Source organism: Mchenga conophoros, linkage group LG20, assembly GCF_057382185.1.
Source record: "Mchenga conophoros isolate Kocher_MC1m ecotype Shallow Benthic linkage group LG20, M_conophoros_male_GT1.1, whole genome shotgun sequence".
Classification (NCBI taxonomy): domain Eukaryota; kingdom Metazoa; phylum Chordata; class Actinopteri; order Cichliformes; family Cichlidae; genus Mchenga; species Mchenga conophoros.
In genome coordinates, this window is record NC_140545.1 from 5749455 (window position 1) to 5765506 (window position 16052).

The window sequence follows — 16052 nt, forward strand, 5'->3', positions numbered from 1 at the left end:
TTGACACAGTTACTCTGGTTGTTCCACCTTAAGCTATTTCAGCTACCTGGGGAAAGCTACTGGGAAACAACGAGGGCAAAAGTGAGAATTTAACTTTTCCAACGAAGTTTCTTTTCAGAGTTACATAGTGAAAATAAAAAGCAATCCACACACACACACACACACACACACACACACACACACACACACACACACACACACACACACAGAGCATCTTTTGACACAGTGCCTGACTATAATGAACTTACAGTGGGGCAAAAAAGTATTTAGTCAGCCACCGATTGTGCAAGTTCCCCCACCTAAAATGATGACAGAGGTCAGTAATTTGCACCAGAGGTACACTTCAACTGTGAGAGACAGAATGTGAAAAAAAAAATCCATGAATCCACATGGTAGGATTTGTAAAGAATTTATTCGTAAATCAGGGTGGAAAATAAGTATTTGGTCAATAACAAAAATACAACTCAATACTTTGTAACATAACCTTTGTTGGCAATAACAGAGGTCAAATGTTTACTATAGGTCTTTACCAGGTTTGCACACACAGTAGCTGGTATCTTGGCCCATTCCTCCATGCAGATCTTCTGGAGAGCAGTGATGTTTTGGGGCTGTCGCCGAGCAACACGGACTTTCAACTCCCGGTGCCACAATCGGTGGCTGACTAAATACTTTTTTGCCCCACTGTACCTGATGCTCTTGTACAGAACAGTTATAAGTTACTTCTGTGTTTGAGTTCTCTTTCATTAACTATTAATTGTGTGTTCTTTGTGGCCTTAGACTGTAAGTCAATAAAAAAAAGGGTTACAAGTCGTGCCTCCACTTACATTAAATAATTATATATTAGAATAATTTAATATTTCCACACTCATAAAAGCGTGCTCTTCACATGCACGCAGGTGTTTTCAGGTATTCTGACTCATCAGCAATGGCGTCATCACATTTTGCAGGTTTTAGAGTAGAAATGTTATGGCTTACTGGGATACGTATATGGAGCAGATCTGTAGCTCGCAGTGGTACCACACTGGCTTGTGGTACCACCAGGAAAAACATACTCAGAACTGATACTGAAATTTACTCCATTAAGGTGAGCTTATAAAGTGTGGCACTGTGCATGTTAGCTCATTCTATTAACTTTTCAGCAATGAAATCAGTTTTTACGTAATTTGCATAATTGAACTTTTTTTTTTTTTTAAATTGGCTTCAAAGCCATTTTAAGATTTTGCGTACAATAAATGGCATCACTTTAGAAAATATGACCCATATTATGTATAATAAGTACCAACTAAACATCAGAATGAAACCATTAGCCCACGAATTTGCGGCAATAGCTTACAGGTCAATTCTGCGTAATTACCAATTTTGGTGCTTAAGAAATACATTTTTTTAGACAATCCTCATTATCCCCCCAAATAAAATGAATGTGTGCATACATAACTCCCGTGCCTTATTGCCTTATCAGCCAGAAACAATAAAACTACAGTTACTTTATACAGATCCGTTCTGCTGTACCCGGATAGGTGATCATGACATTTTGAGGAAATGTCGAAGACCTGCAGCTTGGAAAAAAACGCAGGCCAAACCCTCCTGCATCCACCTCTGATGTCCCGTGTGCCAGCGGCGCCGCGCGCGCAGGCAGTTGGAGTCCTCACCGTGTAGACGAGCTGGACTCGCGCATTCAAAAACCAGTTTTAAGCTGCTCGCGAACTCTTTGTGTTCCTTAAACGAATTTACCCAACAACAATTATTTCAACCTCAAAACGTTCACTACGCAAACTACCACCGCTAAGGGCTTGGTTTAAATCCGCCTGCCCGCGGTGCATGCGGGACCATCGGGATATCCTACATTAATGTACCAGTGAGGAGAGCGGAGGACCGAGGTGCTGGTAATTACTCAGACGCTGAAAACACTGGGACCGACGATGAAAAGAGTAAGCCCTTACATTTAGGGTAGTCTGCCTCAAGAAAGGAGAAAGAAAGCAGTTTGGGTGTATTTAGAGAGAGCAACACCCGCACTTTGAAGAGACCAACTAAACTGTAGTCGTCTACTCGATCTGGGGACCTGCTTGGGTGAAGGAGTGAGGAGATGCGCGGTGTATCATGGATATACGAGAAGGGATGAACGACAGCAAACACCAGAGGATATGTATTCCGGTAAGGAAATACATTTATTTACTTTATTCGGTATTCTACGGAAGCTGCAGTATTCACTATTCCCGATACAGTACTGATTATTTCTTATGCCTGTGCTACGAGGTTGTTGTTATCACCGGTCTACAACTTCCACTTCTGAAATAAACCACAGTAAAGTGGAGTAAAGCTGAATATTTTAGGTATTTACCGAAACGTGATGTCAAAGAAACTGCCTTGCTCATTTTATAATATGCATTTGTTTTTGAAGTATCCCATCAATAGTACGGAGCACACATTCACACCCACATATTAGACATTCAGCGCTCAATTGCACAAGTGACGGCATTGTGTCCATGCCATTATTGCCATGCATGAGTTAGAAAACTAACAGCTTTGAAATCCCAGCTGACTGGTGCCATTTCTCATCAGATAAAATCACATTCTGCGTCTCCTAATTGGCCATGGCCATCATTTATACCGTGCAGCTTTTTCTGTGAGGCACAAATCCAGACCATCATTCCTCGTTCATTTAAAACCTTTTGGCAGAACACATTGCCGTCAGTGATCACCAGGGGATTGGAATCAGTCCAGTCTCATCATCTCTCCTTTTCTTTGATTGCACCGCGCTCCTCGCCTGATTGGTTCGGATTGTCTAAAGTCCTTTAGCATCCGACTCTGCTGGAAATAGTTAATCTCGTGAAATCAAGCGTCCATATGTTTCATATGGATCTTCTTTGCTTGTGATTCTGCTATTAAGTAAATTACAGTGCTTTTGCTATTAAATGTATTAGAGGTGGTTTTGATTATTAACTCTTCCCTTTGTCAGTGTTTAGTGTTGCCCCTCTCTTAGGGATGCCTCAGGGGATGCTTCACAATACTGTTTTTGTTTCATGTTGGCATACATTCAACTGCATGTTTGGGTATAGTTTTGTTGATTTTGTTGTTTCCACCGAACTGGAAGTGCAGTATCTCCTTTTTAAACATTTGTATTAAAGTGACTGGAATTGTAGAGTTACTACACATCTCCTTGGGGAAGTGAGCTTATGGCTGGGCAGGTTTCTGATGATGTCACCGGGACAGAAAAAGGAGGAGGGTGAACATGAAGTTCATAGTACCCCGCTGAGCCTGGTCTGCATGAGGAAAGAGGAGTCTGAGTTGGCAAAGACAAAAGTACCGCATGTGCATTCTGATTGGTTCAAGTAGGGGTTGCCTTTTTTTTTTTATTATTACTTTAACAAGTAAGCAAATCTATTTGGATGAGTCACTTGGTTTCTTTAAAATTCTGTTTCAGTTTTGTGTTTCTGCTGTTCATACTTGTCTCTGAGTTCACATGCAAAGAAGTGCAGACTATGGACATTTTACCTGCAGAGCTAAACTCTTTAGTCTTCATCTTTTATTCAGTTGTCTATGCAATAAGTAAGTGGGACACCAGCAGTGCATAAGCTAATCCGTGTGGACAATATGCTTACCTATTGCATTAAAAAGTAAAAAAACAAAACCAAAAGAACTGACTGCTTGAATTTCTTCTTATAGGAATATTAATAATGACAACTGTAATACATCAGTATTCAGTTTAGTGAAATAACGCAGAATTCTTGCATGTATACGAGAAGTTACATTGACAAGGCGCAGTTGCTCTGAGAACTGGAAGCAAAGTTTTCTGCATTATGAACCCCAATGAAGCAGCAAACAAGCGCATTAAAATGACATTTTATATACTAGTTTTAAACATGACAAATCTGTAAAAAGACAAAATTCTGTCAATCTGTGGTTGTGACAAAAATGAGCTAGACATGAACTGTGAGAAAGCTCAGAAAATTAATTAAGTAAATAAGCAAGTTTTTTCAATTGTAGTTTATTGACATAAATACATAATTGCTTATCATTAAAAAAGGAAATATATGTCCACACTGATAAAAAAAAAGTGCAAGTTTGTGCTTTAAAGATATTTTCTAGACCAACACTATAATATATGCATGTGTAAAATGTTTAGAAGGGGAATTGGCCTCCTCTGGATGTGATGCAGGTCACACATGGACTGCACAAGTGTCTCCATTCCTGGAGTAGTGCATCCTGCAGCTGTGCAGTGGTCATTCATCGAAGCTACCACTGTTGAGCACATCAACACATCTTCAATAAAAGACGTATCCGGACTAACTGCTGGCAAATGAAGCGTCCGGATATGATTGTGATCCTGAAAGTCCTTCACTATTCCCACTGTGGGCAGGCAGGTATTGTCCTTTCTAAACAGCCGCAGGGCGGGGTTCTGCTGCAAGAATGTCACAAGTACAGATGGGAGCACTTCATGTTGGTACCGCTATCATGGACATGCAAACCTGCCATCATGGCAGTAGTCAGGTCAACTTAAGTCAGTCACGGCAAGTCAGCACCAATTACAGTGTTGTGTGACCACTGGCTTGTGAATATCTATCTATCTATCTATCTATCTATCTATCTATCTATCTATCTATCTATCTATCTATCTATCTATCTATCTATCTATCTATCTATCTATCTATCTATCTATCTATCTATCTATCTATCTATGCTTTAAACAATGGTCCTTACGGAGACTTAAAATCTGTCTTAGAGGATCTGTCTTCCTTGCAGTAATAGCAGTTTGCCTTTTCTCCATCAAGGGCAGAAAATTACCTCCCATGATGACAGCTGAGATCAAGCAAGTGCTAAATTAGTGTATTTAAAGAACTATTAATTGGGAGGCTTTTATTATCCTAATTGGCATCCTTAATTGGTAATTTAGTAAAAGCATGTGCACTGGGATTGTCAGCTTGTGCCTAAAAACATTTATAGAGTGTTAAAATTACTTGTAAGAGAAGGCAAGGCAGGTTGATTTGTAGAGTTCATTTGCTCGAGGCAATGAAATTTTGACTCTCTGGTTATAAAACACAAGAAGGCGTTAAGATCTAAAAAAAACATGAGGTAAAATTAAAGACAGTACATAATCAGTACTTATTATCTATCTACATATCTGTTTCCCAAAACCATGTATATATCTTACTAATTTCAGACTTTTTTAATGAATTTGTTTCTATGGGTTTAACCACGTAAGCAGCAATGTTTTTAAGGGTTTTTAGAAAATGTTGAAATGGATTTAGATGCATGGCTCTATTCTCGGTTCTAAATTATTACCACACACTGGCTCATTATGCTAAAATCTGGTCTTGGAGCATGTATGCAAGCAGGGAGAACCTTTCAACATGCTCAGTTGCTCTTGTCACAGGGGAGATTGGAATGAGCGCGTTAGTGGAGCGCCCCTGGTGCGGTCTGGAGAAATGAAAAAGCTGGCATGTGTTATGTCACGCCTGCAGCTTGTGTGCTTAGATCAAAACACTATTAGTCTCTTTGTCTTGTGCCACTATTTGAGGTAGAATCTTGGCTGGGGAATACACTGGCACTTCCTTTGCCTCCTGCGGTGTGCCATTTGTGGGAAAGACGGAAAAAAATATTTGGGCATCATAAAATCTTTAGCTAAAGAAAGTTTTGTTGTTACTCATCATATGCAAATAGATTCTTCTGTGCTTCGTCAACATTGCACTTGTGTTGAATTCTTATACGTAGTACAATAATTAATACAGTGAGAAGTACAGTCACATTTAAATTGTGCAAGGGGCTACAAATACAGATATGGCACCATGTTAAAATTTAGCAAAACCCATAGTGACAATGAAAACAAAGCATAGTCAATATCTACATACCTTTATAGAAATAAAGTAAAAAAACATCTAAAATACATGTAGTGCAGTGAAAAAGTATATTTAATACTTGACAAAAGGAACCTGTGAAAAAGCTAAATGCAGTTTTGAAATAATCTTTTCATTAATAAGTAGGTTAAAAGATCTAAAAAAAAAAGTGACACATCAACACACGAAGTCACCGACGTCTGTCAGCTAGGAAAAGGTTACAGAGTCATTTCTAGCCATTACTCACACATGAAGAAAACTAGAGAAAAAGTAGTGAGCCTTCCCAGCAGTAGCCAGCCTACCAAAAATTTAGTATTACATGACTCATCCAGGAGATCACAAAAGAACCCAGAACAACATCTAAAGAACTGCAGCCATACTTGCCTCAGTTAAAGTCGTGACTCAATAATCAGAAAAAATTGGAAATATGGAATTCATGGGAGAATTCCAAGGAAAACAAACACTGCTGACCAAAAAGAACACAAAAAATCCTGATAACCTCGAGACTGTTGGGTAAATATTCTCTGGACTAATGAGACAAGAAGGTTTGAGTCCCCTTACACCTGGTGTAAAACTAACACATCATCATTATATAATAAGAACATCATAGTAACAGCCATTTATAGTGGTGGTAGTGTGATGGCCTGGCTGCTTTGTTGCTTCAGGATCTGGATGACTTGATGGTACCATGAATTCTGCTCACTACCAGAAAATCCTGAAGGAGAATGTCCGGCCATCAGTTTTTGCCCTAAAGGTCAAGCTTATTTGGATTATGCAGCAGGACAATGATCCGAAGTACACCAGCAAGTCCACCTCTGGATGACTAAAAAACAAAACCAAAAAAAAAAAAAAAAAAAAAAATGAAGGTTTTGGAGTGGCAGAGTCAAAGTCTGGACTTCAACCTAGTTGAAATGCTTTGGCATGGCCTTGAACAGGCCATTCATGCTTGAAAACCCTCTGATGTGGCTGAATTATAACAAAGAAGAGTGGGCCAAAATTCCTCCACAGTTATGTGAAATACACACTGCCAGTTATCATAAAAGCTTTATTGCAGTTCTTGCTGCCAAGGGTGGCACAACCAGGTAGAAGGTTTTGGAGGCATTTACTATTTCACATAGAGCCAGGTAGGTTTGGACAGCTTTTTTTTTTCTCTAATAAATTGAATTATCATTTTAAAACTGCATTTTGTATTTACTTGGGTTATCTTTGTCCAATATTAAAACTTGCTGGATAATGTGAGGCACTTAAATGTAACAAATATGCAAAAAGAAATCAAGAAGGGGCCAAAGACTTATTCACCGCACTACTATCTACTCCATTATTAGTGGCACTTGTCTGGGAGGTGCTTGTTAAACTTTGATTTGAGTGTGGTGAATCCAAGAATGCAGGACATAGAAATAATTTCACATTTGCTACTACTACCAGTCTCAAGTTGAGCATCACCACAAAATAAATTTTGAATGACCGGAGGCACTCGGAGCTGTGAGATGAGCCACACGTGCAAGGAAAACACTGATCGAGCTGGTGTCTGCAGATTAAGTGAAGCCACAGCTCAGGTGATTAAAGATGCAGCATTGTATGCCATTCCTCCTGGTCTTGTCTCATTCCTGCAGAGTGTGGGAGTCTGGCCTCATTCATGATTCAGAGCTTGGGGGCCGGGAGGGGCTGGAGGGAGTGCATGTGCGTGTGTGTGGGGGATGCTCTTGCTTCTTAGTGTGAATTTTATCTTCATCTGGACTCTCCAACCACAAAAGGGACCCAGAGTAACCTTCTATTAATATATTTTTAAGCCCTAAAAACTGATGACAGCTGAAAGATCGGGTGTAGGGGAGAGGGTCGAATCAGTTGCCATCACTGTCAAAGTGTGCGGTTTACTGAACTGTAGTCTATGGTTTATAAGCTCCAGCTGGTGCTGTCAGAGAACAAGAGGATGAGTGGTGTCACTTTGACAACGCTGAAATTTGGAGGAGTGCTTTGTCTCTACAAATCTGAAGCTTCCCTGGAAGCAGCTGCGTATCCTCAAAAGTAAAACGAAACACTCGGTTTTGCATTCAAAGTTCTTTCTGCTGTTCTCTCATAAGCTCCTTTAAGTCAGAGAAGATTTCAAGTTTAACTCATTAGCTGATTGACAGAAACCAAACAAGCGCGATTTAGTCACTGAAGTAAATTTTTAAGCAAAGATGCCAAATATTTGATGGGCGTAGCTTCTTAAATGTGGGTATTAGCTGATTTTTCCTGTCTTATATGCGCAAATAAATTCCGTTTCCTTGGGTTTTAAAACAGACAAGTTCACTGGGTGGGTGGATGCTTGAGCATTTGGCTGCTGATAAGACTGCTGGTTTGACATACCATATGCCAGAGACACACTAAGGAAAACGATGGTTGGAGCTCATTAAAATTATTGTGGCCATGTGTAATGAACTTGCTAACTGTCTTTGAAATGGTTGCCTTGAAGACAGGGATCTGGACTTTGCCCACTTGCAGTCAGTTGCCATCTTCAAAGTGATTTTGGTTCTTTAAGATGGTGCTACCACAGCAATAAGGTACTCAGTCTGCTATCAGTTTCAGGGGTCAAGTTGGCAATTATTGCAATCCGCTTGTCATAATATGACAATTAACTGTGATAAATAAGTAAAAGACACAAATCTGTTGCTGTCTATATATGGCAAGAATCACACCAACTACTTACATTAAGAGTCCAACCAGAAGCTCATAGTTAAATAAAACAGAGATTCAGAAATTCCTCCACAAATAGTGACATAGTTGCTGTAAGCTGGCAGTTTAACTGTATGATAACATAGGTGCTCAGCAACATTGCTTTAACGTAGGGAAATACAACCAGCTGGCAGATAGCTGAGCCAAGTCGTTGATGAATTATGCTCATTAGTGCGGATTGATTGCAATGTGTTGTCTTAGTCACACAATGATTGGAGAAAGGTTGTCTCCCACCCAGCAACCACTTTCAATTGCCTTGCTATGATATACAGTGATGTAGCTGACTAAAGAAAATCTTGGTGAAGTCATGCCTAAGTTGGTTGATTGGTTACAGAAAAAAAGAAGCTTTTTGTCTGTATTTAACTAAATCTGCCACATTGCAGATTAATTAAATGTAGAGCCTTACTCTTTTAGCTTAAATTAAATAATTTACAAAATCCAGTGTTGTATATTAAAGAATTTCCACATAGTTATTTTATTTCAGTCATAACAACAAACTCAACATATTCTGGCTCATATTTGTATATATTACCAAAAATATAATAATGCAGACTCAATTCTGGATCGCAGTACAATAATTTTGAGTAAAACTGTTAATCAGCCTCATGTCCTGAGCCGTAACAGTTCCTGTTGTGTATCGTTTTCCATTTGATGGCAAACCGTCCAGCTTGGTTTGAACGCGGCTGCTACTCTAGTCTCTTGAGCCTTCAAAGCTGTGTAGAACAAATTTAGACCAAACAGCAAAATATGTCAATTCAGATATTTTCAGTCTCAAAGCTTCAAAACTTTGCAGGGTTTTCTCTTTATCAAAGTAACATGGACGATTTGGTTGGATGAGCTCTTGTCAACCAGCCGACCTGAAAGCTTCAGGCTAATAACTTGACGAGTGACAAGAAGAAGACAGCGCTGTTAGTGAGTGTTTGCGTGTCATCTCACTGCTTGAGAGAAGAAATAACAGGGTCCCCCAGCTGGTACTGGTATAAGGTTATTGTGGCAAATGAGTATGCAAACCATTTCAAATATTCTGATTGGATTTGTACTGAAAAACTGGTTAAGGCATTAGTCAAAAAGAAAGAAACCATACAAATGTGTGTTCTTCATTACATGCAGTGCACCTGTTTTATTCTCCTTTACTTTCATCTGCATATGTGCAGTGAGAGGCTGACTTTGCGGCTGTGTTCCATTTAAGTGTTGTTGAGTTTGTGCAAATTGGGTCAGGAAATGTTTAGGCCAGGACTGTCATTCCAGGCCTTGATCATAATCCATTTTTCAAACACGGGCTTTTTTTCCAACAACATGAAAGAGGTTGAAACTTGAAAGGCAAAGTTTGAAAGCTTTCCTTATCATTAACTTTCATCTGATAAAGCAAACAAATGAGAGAATCAATTTGTGATGAAAGTAAGTCATTGGCCTTGTCGCTACCACTTAAGGTCACGAGGCTAATCGATTTGCACTGAATAGGAAGTCAAATGCTGGCCACGACTCAACTCCCCTAGACATCATCTTAGTGCTGAGCTTCATTGGATCAAAAGGCTTTCTTTTGTCCCTCCACTAACCCTGTTGTCTGATGTCTCGTGTCTCGAGGCTTGCAGCCTAATAGAGATCAAAAGATTGGCGTTAGAGGCCAGCAGATAGTAGCTTTTTTGAATGGGGCCTCTCAGTAGTTCACACATTCCGGTCATGTTCAGTTGTGTTGCTGTCAGGGCAGGATAAATTAATTTTAGATGACCAGACTGTAAAACGTTTAATGGCTGACAAAACAATTACTTGAACATTTTTTAAAAAAACATGAAGTGTTTGTCGAAATGCGAGTGTCAAATTGCAGTGACAGTTCAATCTGCAGCCCGTGGTGACACACACATTTACTTTAGTAGTCAAATTAAAACTGTACACATGCACGTTACATTAGATGTCGCCCGGACATTGAAGTAGCAATGCGCAAGTGTGCGGCTGGAATTTTTAACGACTCCTATTTTTTCAATTAAAGACATAATGTTGAGTAATTTATTCAGCACATTTCTCACAATTATTCACTCAAAGGAGGCACATTCCAAAAATATCCAGGAGCCCTTGGAGGGATTTGAAGTGTCTCTGTTTTATTGATGAAAGCCAACATTTACTCCTGACATTTGCATCGTAATAACTGCGAGATAAGTTGGAACTAAGATGACTCTCTAAACCCAATCTCCATAATGAGATTTATAGGGGAAAAGTGTTGCCTTTAATGGTTAAGTACATGCAGAAGGAGGAATAGTGTAGGCAAATGTGTCAGGGACGCAGTTGATATATTCACATAAGCATCAGTATGCTCTATCATGCTTTTCAGCGGCGCAAGGATAGAAGGCGCGCATATAACTGAGAAAGCGTAATCGTTCAGTTGTCTCTGCTTTTTTGGCACGCGGCTCCTGATAGACTACACTGTATGTTCTTATTAATTCCCCCCCTCTCATTTATTTCAGCATGCTTATGGTTTGGAGTCAGAGGAAGCTTTACCATCAGTCAGTTAAATGTTCCAGGGAGAGTCGGTTTGAACAAAGGCAATGGCTAATTTCCCCCCTTCATCCTTTTTCACTCCATACGCAGCCTCACGTACGCAAACATTTATCTGCTGCTTTATCAGAAAGGATCTTGGCTATCACCATGTTAGGGATGTATGTGTATTTAAACAAATAAACAGGCTGCATCATTGTTTATCAGTGACGGGAGGAGTGCGACTTATTCTCATATCACAACTTGTTTGGGACTTCATTTAAGTAAGAAGGAGAGATAAATTACAGTTTAGCCTTTGAGAAAATCAATTGCAAGTCTCCCAGGGGGACTGAAAATGTTTTTGTACTGTGTACAGTCAGCGCTTTGTGTCAGACGTACATAATCCCCCTCGTTCAGGCAGAATCCAGGAGCCAGGACGCTACTTTATTACGTGCTAGGGATGTGTCTGACAACCAGTGTGCTTTTTGTTTTGTCTCAGTAAGTTTGAGCACAAGTGAGCAATCCCTTTATGTTTCTCTCGCAGCCATGATCCCTATTATGAAACGTTGAGCACATTTAAGCAAACTCTGCAACAGTGGAAGCCTTTTGTGCACCACAAGATCTGCAGCTAAAACAAAAAGCACCTGCCAAATATTACCTGTTACCTAAAATACGTTTTCTACATGTTAACATTAACTTCTTGTTTTATATGTCACAAACATGGACAGTAATGGTTCTCATGAAATCCATCCAACTGTTTTGAATCGAGATTAGAGATTTTGAATGTTTAATGGTTTCCTCCCCTTTGCTTTCTTTCTTCTTCTTTTTTTTTTGACAGAACAACAGTGAAAGTGCTGGAAAGGACAAAGCTGTGATTCTACACACCTGTGATTGGAAGTGAGCTTTTATTGACCTGAGACCATTAAAATGAAGTTGCTATGGAAACTTATAGTGCTGCTGTCATTGGTGGAACGCCTGGCAGGTAAGCCTCCCAAACGTGTATTCTTGTCTTGATGCCTATGGTCTATGTTGAATTCAGAACAGATGGCTCTTAAAATTAAAACAGAAAAATAAAAGATTTTTTTAAGGAAAAGAGTGCCCAAAGCTTTGAACAATTTTACAAATGTTAGGAAATGTTCATGTTGCTGTTCCTTTCATTGGCAGCTCAAGGCAAGAAAATCGACAATCTCTCAGTTGTGCATAGCAACTATTTCTCTCTTTCTCTTTTTCTTTTGTTTTTTCCCAGGCATTGCATCCTGTTGCAAAAAACAATCAGCCAGGTTTCCATCTCTGAAAGGCAGCCTCTTTCTATCAGTTGAGCGTGCAGTCATTCATTTTAAATAGCGCCTCAATTGTTACCTAAATGAGATCGCGCCGGTCGTAGTACTGGAATCTTGCTTTGTGATCTTGCTTTTAATGAGAAACCTAATTTTCCTCCCTTACAAATTTTTCGGGGTCAAATGGTAGCTCTCTGCAGAATGTCAGAGTTTGAAACTGAGAGCAAGATGAATAAGGGCTTTGTTGCATGAGCACAGTATCTTGAGGAATGAGTAATCTTTCATGTTGCCTTGCTCAAAATCAGCAGCCCCTCCTCACAGCTGGGACCTAAAATAATTAGTGTGCGTGCATGTGTTTGTGACTGTCACTGTGTGAATTTACGTGCACACGCGGGTCTTTTGTTTTTTTCTTTTTCAAAAGCGCGACGGCATGTCGGCACCTAAAATTGCCTACATGGCAATTAGCACCACTTATCACTAATTCCAATACACATCAGTGGACGTCTAATGAGGCTTTCCTCGGGGAGCTGTGACTTGCTATGGGATTACAATCTATACCACAATTCTGGACTGCATATTATGGCCTACTTAGGCATTCTCTTAAATATACAGACAAGACAGTGTCTTTGACATCGATGGAAACCCTGGAAGCGTTTTGATGTCAGACAAACTGCCTACAGGAGACAATTTAGGGCTGCAGTCTGCGCAGTCACAAAATTTGCTCTTGCAATCACGAGCTGCAGAACCCACATTCAGACGTTGCTATTCAAAGCAATTTAACGCTTAACAAAGGAGCAGAGGGCAAATCGTTTCTGAAAAGCATTGTGTTGCACGCCCCTTGCTTCAGTCCTGAGCCTGACATTCACAGTTGGTAACACAGAGTAACTGAGCATTAATATTCAGTGTGGAGTTACATTACATTGTTCTGCTTACGATAGAAAAGCATGGTGCAATGTAAGTACAGACCTCCAAAGCCTCTGTGTTCTACAGAAGACATGATCATTCTTTCAGCATGCAGACTTGAAATACTTGGTAGAGACAGTACTTGGTAGGTTATTTATCCAGACTCTGTGTTCTTTTTAAGAGTAAGCATTGGCTGTGTGGGAGAGCAGTAGGGCCAAGGGGAAGTTATTCCCATAGTGAGTTTATCTGAAGTTAACCGCCTCTCCCCCTATTGCTCTCTGAAGGTTTCAATGTCCGGTTGCATGGGTGTGCACTATATGCAGGAGTGAGTGAGTAAGACAGAGAGCAAGAGAGCAATCATGATGCAGTTTGCCCACATAGATGCAGCTAACCTTCATACTAGGGATACACCAGTCCAATATTTGGATTGGTCTGATCCTCAGAAAACACATTTGCATCGTCTATGGGGCTAAACTGAATTCTAGGATTTCAGTGTTTACGAAGCTATGCTAAGTAAAACCACAAGCACTGCATGTGGTTGCTAAAGGCAGAGCTATCATATCATAGGGACGGGGTCAGCAGTTGAGGGTATTTCACACCTGCAGTACTGACAGGTTTTTGACTTGATGCCAAACTTTGGTCAAGTGAGCGCAGTGAGATTAGGAGTAAGGAAATGAGGAACTAGCATGATCATGAATGGCAGCGGCCTGCATTAACCTAATGACTCTCACACTGAGCTCTAACATGTGAATAATATATATTTTCAAATTGTATTTATTTTTGTTTAATTAATCAATCAGATGGTTTTCATTACATGTTCATTGCACAATTTTCCTTAAGAGAAAGAAGTTAATGCTGTAAAAGGTTTCCACAGGTGACCCTGTTAAAGGATGAGTTATATTTGCAGCTGCCTCTGTCTCTGGATCACGGAGTGGACTTTTTTTCACTCAGTCTGCTTTTGGTGTGGTGCCGCTGAGCTATTGGTAGGCTGTCCGCTCTGCATCGCTCTCTGTGTGATTACTGTGCAGATTTCATGAGGAGCACGAGCATGTTGCCTCAGCTTCTGGTCTGACATCTGAGGTGGGGGTGTCAGTTGCTCCTGTGGAATGGTCTTTTAGGTCAAAAATACCCATACAGCGTACACTATGTCCTCCACCATGTCCACCTGTTTTTTCCACAGTTTTTTTGTAATTTGTTGCATCTGCTCTGTCACGTTCCTGGGTCTGTTGATCCAGCGTTTTGAGTTTTAGTTTATTTGGATGTTATGTTTAAGTTCTTTAGGCTAGCTAAGTTCATTTGTTTATTAGTTTCTCTTTGTGTTTTCTACCCCTGTGTTTAAGTTTCCCTCTCCCTGTTTCCCTCTTCTGTTGTCAAAGTTTATATTGTCTTGTCTGCGTCTCATGTTTCCTGTTTTATTTTGAAGGTCTGTGTCCTATGTCAGTGTAGTCAGCTTTGCTTCCTTTGTCTGGTTATGTCAGACTAGTGTCTGCTGTTTCCCCATGTGTTTCCACTTCCCCTAATCACCCTTGTGTGTATTTAGTCTGTGTGTTTCTGCTCATTCTTTGTCAGGTCATCTGTTGTTCACGCCATGTTTCTAGGTTTCATGTCCAGGTTTTTCATGTTGTTTGTTTATTTCTCCCAGTTTAGGTTAATGTTAGTTTTCTTTCAGTTTGCCTTGCCCTTTGGACTTGGGCGTTTCAGAATGGCTCTAGCACTCCACCTATGCAGGTTATGTTGAAGTACTACAGACACACAGTTTGAGCTGAATGAACGAAATTTATTGCATGTATGTAACATGCCAAGATGGACGAAAGAGTCCATGGAGACCCCATGATCCAAACCCAACACGAAGTCCAACATTTTGAATTGAAAATGGCAATTTTTGCAATTTCCAGGCATTGTACTTTTGTGAACTCCTCCTAGGGATCAACTTCAACTTCATATTCGGTCAGACTAAACTACAGACCTGGGCCACATTAAACTGCTTTTCAATTTTCACCACGTGGCACCATAGCGAATTTCGATAATTTGCCATGATATTTTAATTTGTTCATATTCCCACATGCATTGTCCAATCTGGACCAAGCTTCTCAGGTTTGCGGCTCTGCTCCTGAAGACATTTCAACTGCAATATTTTACAGTGTTCACAGCATCACCTAGTGGGAACAGGAAATGTCATGTTTTACACTTTGGGGTAATGTTTCAAGGCGGATGATCCCAACAGCCTCAAATTTGTCCAGGAAAGCCTTAATGAGTTGGTCTTAGGTTACATTCAAAACTGTGAGCCTTCGTCGAAAGGCGTGGCCCTGGCGGCATGGTGAATTTTGATGTTTTACCATGAAGCACAAAATTGCTAGAACTGAAAGAAATGTTGGCCAATCTCCCCCAAACTTCACAGGCATGAGTCCCACCCTGAACAGATTCATATGACCATTGCCAGAGTGGTTAGAGCGCCACCTAGTGGGAGCACTTACTGCTCCACTTAGATTGAGCCCCTCCACCAAAAAAAACAGTGAACCTTTATGATGCTTCAGTGTGAAAACCGTGAGGTTTCATTGAACGGCGCACCGTGGTTGCCATGTAAATCACCATGAAATAGGACATAGGTTTTGAAGGACTTGGAAAGCTCTAAAACTCATGAATCTTGACACAGACCTCCAATGTGATGAAGGCTTTCATGTTTTATGGTCGCTTTCAAATTTGGCAGCCTTATGTAAGAAATGAAGACGTAAAAATTAGTCTATTGGAACCACATACTAAACTTAACAGGAAATCATGTATTTAAAATTTAATTAGCAAATTTGGCGACATTTTTCTCCATTTTAAGGCCTCAATCTTTCACGAAGAAGTCCCCCTA

The 16052-nt window shown here is 40.1% G+C and overlaps 1 protein-coding gene across 2 annotated transcripts in view; it reads left to right on the plus strand.

Annotated features, from left to right (window-relative positions):
• The first annotated feature begins 1619 nt into the window (after window positions 1-1619).
• The window catches only part of cntn3a.1 (contactin 3a, tandem duplicate 1), an 84198-nt gene continuing 69765 nt past the window's right edge, over window positions 1620-16052 (plus strand). For both annotated transcript variants that reach the window (XM_085258546.1, XM_085258547.1), the window contains exons 1-2: window positions 1620-2151; window positions 11854-11997. In XM_085258546.1, coding sequence (XP_085114672.1) covers window positions 11943-11997 — 55 coding nt within the window. In that variant the 5' untranslated portion in view covers window positions 1620-2151; window positions 11854-11942. The remainder of the gene's footprint in view (window positions 2152-11853; window positions 11998-16052) is intronic.